Genomic DNA, 9,973 nt, shown 5'->3' on the forward strand with positions numbered 1-9,973 from the left:
CAGCATGCCCGAGGGCTGCCGGGCCCCCTCGTTTACACACACACCGCACCGGTCGCCTTCAGCCTCCCGTTTCGTTTCCACGCTCGACGGCCCAACGCCGAGGTTTTTCCGCCGGGTGCCCAAATTTCCCGAGGCTTACAGCTCCGAGAGCCCCTTTAGACGGGTTTCGGGGCTCACGTCTACTTCCAGGGCCTCAGCACCGGGGACGAGGGCGGCACAGGCTGCACACTCACAGCCACCGACGGCACCGAGCGGCGCCCGGTCCCGCGGAGCCGCCCCCGGCCCGGCTCTTTGTGAGTCGCGGGTCGAGGCAACGCGCCCCGGTTAGTGGCTCCTGCCCGGTACGAAGGGGCAGCGGGACGAGCGGGCGGGAGTTATAATTTCCCTCCCACCCCCGCTTCCCAAGGGGAAAAATAGATGGGAGCGATTTCCCAGCTCCGCTTCCCAAAGGGAAAAATAGACGGGAACGATTCCGGCTCTATCCTTCCTTCTCACTCCCACTTTCCAGCCGGGTCGGGAATCGCACTACAGGAGAGGTCGCGGTTCCCGTCCCCCTCAGCAGAGCTTTAGCCGCCGTCCGACCCTCAGCACCACCACAGCCCCGGCCGCGGGGGAGCCCCCAGCCCCTTCCCGGCCCCCTGCTCTGGGGAGCACTCATCCATTTTGCGCGAACTTTTTCTTATTCTTACTACTTCTCAACGACTTTGTGCAGTAAAAACACGAGCCCCGATTTAGCCATCGAGAAGAAATACAAGCCTGGGACCAGCTTTTCCAAAAGGATCGCCTCCTTTTTGGGAGAAAACAGCCCAGGATTCGCTGTTTGGGTAGGCGAGAGGACTCTATCCGAGCCCCACTGCCCACCCCTTCCCCAGGCCGGGCAGGAGGCGATCCCCCAGCCCGAGGGGACTGCCCGGGTCGCCCCGGGCGCGCTCCCAGCTCGTTTCTGCCGAGGCGCATTTAGGGGCGGCGGCGGAGGCGCGGGGGAATTGTCAACGGCCGCCGCAACACGGGCACAAAACGAGGTGGGCGTTCCCGGCCCGCTCCCCTTTTGTTAGATCAAGACAGGGGTCAATATGGTTTTAACGCGAATTTATTAGCAGAGAAATCAGCAAGCCGCTCGCTAATTAGCAAAGCCCAAATAAATGTGCCCGCAGGCTCCTCTTGTTCTTTCTTTTTTTTTTTTTTGTTTTGTTTTTGTTTTTAATTCTCTCTTCGAGAAAGAGAGAAAGGGAACTCACGAGAAAAATAAAAATAAAAACCCCCAAATCCAAACCCCCAGAGGAAAAGATACTGTTTGACTTCGTGAATGTTTTATAGGCGACTCCTGGATAACTTCCAAATTTCGCAAGAGGGTGTTCACCTTCGAGGGCTGGAGTCCCAGCCAGCCGGGGAGCTCGGCGGAGGGTGGCAACCAGCAGCCCCTGCCCGTGCCCCCTCTCCCTGCCGCCTCCCGACTGCTGTGGCTCGGGGCCGGCGGGCGCTGAGGAGAGAAACGGCCCGCAGGGGGAGGGGTAACGACCAGAGGGGGGCTCGGGGGCTCAGCGCCCGCCAGGACCCCCTGCCTATTTTCCTTCATTTCCCTCATTACTCACCCCCAGCGCCGGCGTTCGCTGTCTGTCCCAGCTCGGTGCGGAGACAGCTGCCCGGCCGGGGCCACGTCCCCAGGCACGGCACGGCCCCGCCGCGCCCGCCCCCATGGGCCGGAACCGGTCCGGGCAACCCCCTCCGCCGCCTCTCCCCACCAGCTCCCCAAGGAAGCGCCGCCGCCCTGCCTAGGTGCTTAAAATAACGGCGAAGGGCACCGCACCTGGCGCGGGGTGGTGATTTTTTCTCCTTTAATATACAGCTAGAACGAAAAAAAATCGCCGGTTACGAAAGAACGAAAATACATTAAAAAAAAAAAAAAAAGTGGCGTTTGCCTTTTCTACTCCGAATTTCTTGCATTCTCGTCATGGGGAAAATTAGCTACCTTGAATTTTTGTTAAAAAAAAGATAAACTTTATTTTTTTTCTTTTTTCCCTGTAATTTTTCAGTCACAAAAAAAAAAATAAAATCTATATTTTGTCATCTAAGCATTTATTTTTACTGAATCCAAAAAGACATGAAAAGGGAGAGGGGAGAACCACGTTCGTTTGTTTTAAACTAACGTATAGAAGTGATTATTTTTTTTTTTTTGGACAACATATAATAAATATGATATAGCACTCAGCACTCGGTCTGTACAATTCTGTTCGCATTAGGGAGCATGCCACTTTTCAATAAGAAAAAAAAAAAAAAAAAAAACGTCATGAGAAAAAATCAGTGCAAAGTTCTCCGTTCCCCCGGTCTTCTCCGACGGGCGGGGGCGAGGCTCTCTCATCCCTCGGTCCTCTCCAGTGGGCAGGCTCTGCGGCGGGCTTCCTCGCCCTCTCTTCCTCCCCCTCCTTCCCTCTCTCTCTGTCTCCGAGCTCTAAGTCCTGTCTCGCAGGAGCCGAGGTCGGCGGGGCTCCCCGTGGCTCTGCCCGCGTTCCCCCGCGTGTGGTCGTTTCACTTACGGGCTCGGCTCGGGGTTCACGGTTCAAGAGTCCCTGCTCTGACTGATCGCCTCCTTCGGTGGCTGGTGGCTGCCTGCAGACGCTCCTGCCCCTCGGCTTCCCCTCGCTTCCTTCTCTGCGGTGCTGGGGCTTGTTTGGGGACGGGGAGGGGAAGGGCTCGTTGCGGGGACCGCGGTGCCGCTTCACCGGGGGTGCGGGGTGCCCGGCATGGGGTTGGCCAGGGGGTTGAGGGCCGGCTGCCCGCCGGGCCCCAGCCCGTGGATGAGCACCCGCGGCACCAGCGGCCGCTGGAGCTGGGGGTGCGGCGCGGGGGGAGTCCGGTACATGCTGCTGTACATGGCCGCGGCCGCCGCGGCCGCCGTCGTGCTGTCCATGCTGCCCAGCAGGCTTGGGTGGTAGAAATAGGGCGAGGGGAACATCCTCTGCAGGGCCGAGTAGTTCCCGGCCTCGGCCAGCAGCTCCAGTCCCACCGCCGTCTGCCGCTTCCACTTCGTCCTGCCGGGGGGAGCACAAGAGGTGGCTGCAGAGCGGGCGCCGCGACGGGGCCCCCGGCACGGCCCGACGAGCGCTGCCGGCTGCGGGCGGCCAGCCCCTTCCCCTCTCCGGCGCTGCCTGGACCCCGACGGGGCGCTGCGGCCCTCGGTACCCGCACGGGGCCGGCCCCGGGCAGCCCCGGCCCCCGGTGCCCTGGCTCCCCCCGCGTACACACACGCACACGCGCGGAGGCTCCGGCCAAATTAATAAACATGGCGCCCCGGTTAGATTACAGCGCGCTGACACTAATGTTTTCCGACAGAATTAGGGTGGCTGCAACCGTATGTAATGAGACAGAAAATTACGGCAGCGGTGACAACTGGACGGACCCCCCGGCCGCCGGGGAGGGCGCGGGGCCGCGCACCGGGCTCCCGCAAGGAGGGCAAGACCGGCGGCGCCCCCCTCCCCCGCTCCCGTGGTCGGGCCGAGCTGAGCCGTGGGTGAGCCGCCGCCCCGTCGGGGCCCCCTTACCTGCGGTTCTGGTACCAGGTTTTCACCTGCGTGTCGGTGAGGTTGAGGGCGGCGGCCAGGTCCATGCGGTCTTGCACGCTCAGGTACTTCTGGCGTTCGAAGCTGCGCTCCAGCTGGTTGAGCTGGTGGTCGGAGAAGGCTGTCCTTGCCTTCCGCGGCTTCTTGGCCCGCACCGGCGGGCTGTCCCGGCTGCTCGTGATCTCCCGGTCGCCCTCCTCTTTTGTCCCTGCGAGCGAGCCGAGGAGCCGTGAGCGAGGGGCGACGGGACCCTGGAGCGACCCCCGCCCCTCCCTGGAGCCGTCCTCGGGCCCCGCTAACCCCTCCCCCGGGACTTCTCCGGGGCGTTTGGGGAAGGGGCGAATAAAGCGGGGGCGGCGGGATTTCCCCGCTCTATTTGTCAACGGCGAGGGTTTCGTTATTTTTTCGCCCTCCTCTCCCCCCCCCCCCCCCCCGCCCCTAAAAGCTGGGAAATCGATATGTCAATCCACCCCTGCTTGTACCCGGGTTTGTAGCGCTCCTTGATCTTCCCTGCAGGAAGAACAATAATCTCTCTAATTGACCCACTGGGGAGGTTGGTGCACACAAAAATGGACAGACCAGACTGTACATCTGTTTTGGGCACTCTTATGCTAATGCTAAAAAAGCAAAATGAGCGGCACACATCAGCGTCTCGCTGCTATTCAGCCTTGCAAAAATATGTGAATGGGGCAAAATTAGAAAAATGTGTCCCATCACCTCGCGGCTTGAAGTGCGCTTCCTGCGAAGCCAGCCTGCGGGAAGGAGAGGCTCCGCTCGCACAGAAGGAAAAAGATCTCCTCTCCGTGCCACTGTTTCTCACTCTTCCCCTTCCTTCCCCTTCCTTCTCCCCACGCACACATCGCTATTTTCATTTACAAACCCTGAGCTGCGGGGAGGCTTCCCCAAGAGCCCGAAATCCATCCAAAAAAAAAAAAAAAAAAAAAAAAAAAAGTAAGAGAAGACGGAAAACGGAGAAATAATCCTTCCTTGTCCCAGCGCAGCAAAAAAACGGGGGTTTTGGCAGAATACACAAAGCCCTGCGACCTTCTCTGCTTATCGCGGGCCGGTTCTTTTTGTTTGTTTGTTTAATTTAAGCTTCTTTCGTTTATTTGGTATTGGGAAGGTGGTGGGATTTGTTGCGTTTGTTTCTCTTTATTTTTATTTCAGATCGAATGAACAAAGCCGAAAAGGATGAAGGCATTAAGTGCAACGGGGCCGCTGTGCGTGGTTCTTAGAAAGCCGGGGAGGCATTTATGCGCGATTGCCTAAAAAATAAACACGCTCTCCTTCCAAACGCCATCGCACTCGTTCAGCCTAATTTCGTTAAAAACGAGCAAGTTAGAATAAAAATAAATAAACACAATTAAATTAAAAAAAAAAAAAAAAAGACGGAGAGGACGAGGAGGAATTTTCTCTCGCCGGACAGAATAAAACGCGGTTGCATTATTTTTTACCCATTTAAACGACACAGCGGCGATCGCGACAAACCCGTGCAGAGCGGAGCCGGTGCTGCTCTCCCCCGCTTCCCCCCGGTTCCCTCCTCCCACCGGGCCGTACCGGCGGCGGAGCGGGGCCAGGTCGTACTCACCGTGGCATTTGATGTCGCCCTGCGTGTCGTCGCGCTTGTCGAGCTTGGCTTTGCTGTCCTCCTGCTCGAGTTTCGGCCTGAAGCTCTCCGGGGCCGCGCTGCCCTCCTGCTTGGGGGTGTGATGGGGAGAGGGGACGCTGGTGCTGTAAGGTGCGCACGCCGCCAGCGGTTTGCTGTCGCCCAAAATGTCCTTAATTAAAAAAGAGGAGGTGGAAGTCCTGGGGCCGGAGCTGGCCGAGCCCAGCTGGGGCGGCGGCGGCGGCTGCTGGGGAGACGGCTGCAAACTCGGCGGCGGCAGCGGCGGGTGCGGGCCGAGGTGGAGGTGGTGCGGCGGCGGCGGGAGGCTCTCCGCCACCCCCAGGTGCGGCTCGGGCTGCTCCATGCTCACCGAGATGGGCGACGAGGGCGCCGTGCCCACGGTGTCGATCTCCGAGCAGGGGGACGGCGTGGCCTGGCTCCTAAAATCCGCGGGCCGGCCGTCGCCGTGCGGCCGAAAGTCCCCGTTCATGACGCTGGGGCTGCCGGAGCTGCCCCCGGACAGAATGGTGTCTATCCCGAAGCTGGACCCGCTCGGCCCCTCCATGGCGGCCCGCTAGCGCCGCGCCCGCATCCCCGGGAGCTGCCCGCTCACCGGGCGGCGGGCCGCGGGGGAGCAGCGCACCTGCGGCGGCACTCGGGCGGGCGGCACTAGCGCGGCGCCCCCGCTGAGCGCCGCATCGCCACCGGGCCGGGCCGGGCCGGGCCGGGCCAAGTTAGTTGGGAAGTTGCGGGCGGAGGCGCGGAGCGGGGCGGACTCCGGCCACTGCGGCGCGCCCGCCCGTGCCGGCCGGCTCCTCTCGGCGGCGGCGACTCCCCCCGTGACGTCACGGCCGCCGCGTCCCCCGCGGGTTCTGATAAACCCGGGTTTTTTCCGCCGCCGCCGCCCGCCCCCATTGGCGGCCCGCCGAGCGGGGAGTGACGCCGCCAGGGCGGCTTCCAATCAGCGCGCGCGGCGGCGGGCACCGTCGCTATCCCTCTGCCCCCCCCCTCCCGCCGCTGCCGCCGCCGCCGCCGCAGCGCCGCCCCGTCGGGGAGAGGGGCGAGCCGGAGCGAGAAGGAGGGAAAGGCAAATCGAGGAACGGGAGAGAGGGGAAGAAGGAAAGGGAGAGGAGCGGGACGGCACCGCCAGGGCGGAAGCGGGGCCGCGCCCGTCCCGGTGCACTGGGCGGCGGCGGGCGCACAGCGGGGCGAGCGACAGCCCTCGGGGATCCGGGTCCACCGTGGGGGGGTGGGGGGGGGGAGTGTGGCGGGTGCTGGCACCGACGGGGCTACGGCGTGAGCGGGGAGCGCACGGCCCGCTGTGCCGTCGGGGCGCCCTGGGCCGCTCGGTCCCGCCCCGCCTGCGGCCCCGTTCCAGCTCCCGGCCGCGGGGTCGGGCCGTCCCGGTCCCCTCTGAGAGCAGCAGCCCGTGTTCGCGTCTGCGGGACGGCTCCGTTGTTGAATGTCAGAGTAATGGGAACTGCCAGTGACAAGACGTCGTATTAATCCTGATTAAGTGCCGTGTCAGCCTAATTAGCAGAGTAATTATAAGGTGGTAATGAATGATTCAGAGTTCTCTGAGTTACATTTTACTCCGAATTACTATTTCCAGGCCCCTATGAACCGGGGGCCTGCCCACCCCGCCGCCTCCCTTCCCAGCCCGCAGGCCCGTCCCGGCAAAGCACCTCCGAGACCCGGCCCGCCCCGAAAGCAGCGGCGGCGGCCCCAAACCTCCCCCCGCGGTGCGCCCCACGGGAGCCCGGGGCCGGGCACAGCTTGAGGCGGGCACAGAGGGACGCGGCAGGGCGAAGGGGGCTCCGGGCGAGACTGGGCCAGGACTGGTTTAGGGGAAGATTTTTGGATGCTGGTGGTCGGCCGCGGTTCTCGGTAACGCCACGGGAGCGGGCCCGGCGACCCGGCCGCGGAGACAACGGCTTCCCCGCTGCAGGGAGCCCCGCCCGGCTCTGCCGGTGGTCGCCCTGGGGGAGGGGAGGGGCCGGTGAGGACACGAGGGCCGGTTCGACCCCCGCCCCGTCCTGTCTGTCCCGCACCGGGGATCCCCGCCCTGCCAGCGGGGGGCTCACCACTTCCCCACGAGCTGCGCCCTCCACCTCCCGCTTCCCCCCGTAGTGCGTCCCCCTGCGAACCTGCACTGCTCAAAGGTGCGGAGGGGTGCGGGGACTGCATGGGGAGCAGGGGGGGCACGGGGAGCCGCGGCGAGGCGGCAACTCGTTGCGGACGGCTGGTCCCGATGTGACACATCGCAGCTGCACGGCGTCCCAGGGGCAGCGACACGGGGTGGGGACCCGCACCCCAAAGGACAAGGCCGAGGTCCCTCTATGTGGAGGGAGCTGCGGCCTTCGGCTCCGCTTCCGACGGCTTGGGGCCGTGCTGAGCCGAAGAGCTCCTGGGTTCTCGCTTTCAAAAACCGGGGACCTTCCCTGGCTGTCGCCGGTGTCACATCCGAAGCGTACGGCCCCCGCTGGGCGCCGCGGCAGGGCAGGTCCCGGCCCGACCCCCTCACTTCCTAAGAAGTTTTTCGACGGCAGGAGCACCTCCCACCTGCAGCTCCCGAGCAGCCCCCGCGCTCCGCCCCGACGGCCCCGCCACCGAGGCCGCCGCTGGTCGGACAAGAAACCGCGGCGGTGCCGTGGGCTGCCGGGCGTGCAGTTTGCCCCGGGATTTTACGGGCCCGTTTTGTGCCCAGAGGCGAAGCCTCTGGGCGGGAGGTGCAGGGCTGCCTGTGTCCGCTGGGCGGCGGCAGCGGCTGCCCCCGTGATCCCCAACGGGAGCCCGGTGTGGCCGGGGCCGAAGGCAGCGCGGGGGCGGGCGGCTCGATGCTAGCGGGGGTCGCGCACGGCGAGGTGCGAGCGCATCTGGGCGGTCGGATCGGGGCTCTTGAACGAATAAAGAAAGCAGAAGAGGATAGAAAAAAAAAAAAAAAAAAAAAAGGAATACTGGAGAGTGAAATGAAAGGTCAGAAGATAGGGGGGAAAATAAACAAATCTGCAAATGCACAAGCAGGCTCCTGCAGCAGAAAAGCAGCCCGCAGCGGCAGTATTTATCCTGCTGTCTTGGTTTGCAATTTACCAAAAGTATGTCCTAATTATCCCTAAGGGAATGCGGGATCCGAGGTAATATGTTACACTAACATAATCCTTTAACTCACAATGCACTTCCGCGTCCCGGAATCAGGATTTAGGGCTTAAAGCCCTATTCCCGAAGAGTGAACACCTTTCATTTCCCTCCTCTTATTTTTTAATCCTCGACTCCATTGTGCAGACATATTTTAGGGGAAAGTGGCGGCGAGGCTAGCTCCGGGCAACCGCTCTGCTCCCGGGACGGGCACCCGCAGCCCCGGCATGCCCGACAGCCCCGGCCTCCCCTGCGCCTCCCGGGGACCGGGAAGCCCAGCACAGGGGCATTACAGCTCCTGCCGCTTTCCACCGGCCCATAAAAGGGTGCCCGCAGCCGGGCGCGGAGGGGCAGTGGGACTCGCTCTGCACTTGTTGGGGCCTGGGGCGGGTGCGGGACCCCACCCCCTTCCCCTCTCTTCCCACCCGTCTGGCTGCAGGCATAAGCCACGGAATGACCCCCCCCCCCCCGCCTCTCACCGCCAATAAATCAGCAATAGCCAAATCAAAGCGATGAGCGAAGGTGCCAGTCAGAGGGGTCGGACGGGGCCCTACTCGTTAATTAGCAGACAGCTAATTAGAGCGGCACTTGGAGCGCTAATCAATGGCCGCCTGAGGACAGCGAGTGGTAGGGACGGGGTATCATATGCCGGTCGGGGGGCGGCACGGACCTACCCCGGGATCCGGCCGCGGGGAGCCGAGAAAGCGGCTGCAGCGGTGCCCCGAGGGCCGGCCCCGGCGCCCCGACGGCGAGTGGACAGCCCCTGCTCTGCCCGGTCGGGGAGGGCGCCGAGGAGCGGGGCGCTGCCCCTCTCCCTACGAAACTGCTCGGAGCCGCCCGGGCCCCTCGGCCGCCCCAGGCCGGGGGCTTCCTCCCCCCCTCCGTTTTGGAGTGTCGGCGTGTTGGCTCGATGACAGGTTGGCAGCACTGGAGGAGGAGGACGGGAGGGGCCGAGCCCGTTGTACTCTGAAATTTAACAGTCTGAACATCCCTTTATTAAAAGCTGCTGCTTGACATTTACACTGTGCCAGCAGACTCGCCGTCTAATCCAGGAGAAAATATATTGTACCTCGGAGTAATTGGGGCCGTTGCAAGAGAACCCTACAGAACGTTTCTGAGCGGGAACAAAACGGCGCGGGCAGCGCGGAACCGGAGTAGAACCGGCGCGGGAGGACGGCAGGGCCGCGGCCCGCTGGTCCCGGACAGCCCCGAAGAGCCAGGGCGGCGGCTCTGCGTTGCTCTCCCTTCTTTTCCTTTTTTTTTTTTTTTAAATTAAAAAAAAAAAAAAACTCAGAAAGTTAACTTTCTGCTCAAAAAAAAAAAATAATCTCAACGTTTAGTGCTACTGTTTTTCTTTTGTCAGATGTTTCCCCCGATGCAGGCTGAAGACATGATCAGAAATGCTCAGAGAGCAGAAAGCACATTGATTTCAGCTTGTTCTGTCCGCAGACAGGCCCTGACAAGGTTGTTAGAACAGTTGGGGAGGTCTCTACAATCACTTAATTACCAAAGCTGTCACTCAGGCGGGACAGGACTGGCCGCTCCTGTGGCTGCGAGGAGCATTCCACTACTGGATTTCCTCCTTGATGGATCTGTGCTGATGGCATTGCAAAATAATTATAGTGAATTTTCTGATGTGTGATTTTATACCAAGTTCATGCTTCAGAAAGGTAAT

General features: G+C 62.1%; 1 protein-coding gene across 1 annotated transcript; it reads right to left on the reverse strand.

Moving 5' to 3' along the window:
- Positions 1 to 1,594: 1,594 nt before the first annotated feature.
- Positions 1,595 to 6,012, reverse strand: BARHL2 (BarH like homeobox 2). The gene is made up of 3 exons (XM_027463796.3): positions 5,146 to 6,012; positions 3,540 to 3,765; positions 1,595 to 3,029 (listed from the first exon to the last, which is right to left on the reverse strand). The coding sequence occupies exons 1-3, from the start codon at positions 5,726 to 5,728 to the stop codon at positions 2,717 to 2,719; spliced, it is 1,122 nt and encodes a 373-aa protein (XP_027319597.1). The 5' UTR covers positions 5,729 to 6,012; the 3' UTR covers positions 1,595 to 2,716.
- Positions 6,013 to 9,973: the final 3,961 nt, after the last annotated feature.

The sequence above is a fragment of the Anas platyrhynchos genome, chromosome 8 (genome assembly GCF_047663525.1).
Source record: "Anas platyrhynchos isolate ZD024472 breed Pekin duck chromosome 8, IASCAAS_PekinDuck_T2T, whole genome shotgun sequence".
Taxonomy (NCBI): domain Eukaryota; kingdom Metazoa; phylum Chordata; class Aves; order Anseriformes; family Anatidae; genus Anas; species Anas platyrhynchos.

Excerpts from the sequence above, each read along its gene's own strand:
- BARHL2 (XM_027463796.3), bottom strand. The coding sequence starts at position 5,728 with ATGGAGGGGCCGAGCGGGTCCAGCTTCGGGATAGACACCATTCTGTCC. Across the intron at positions 3,766-5,145 it reads GGGCGACATCAAATGCCACG|GGACAAAAGAGGAGGGCGAC; the intron begins GTGAGTACGACC and ends GCTCGCTCGCAG. Across the intron at positions 3,030-3,539 it reads ACCTGGTACCAGAACCGCAG|GACGAAGTGGAAGCGGCAGA; the intron begins GTAAGGGGGCCC and ends TCCCCCCGGCAG.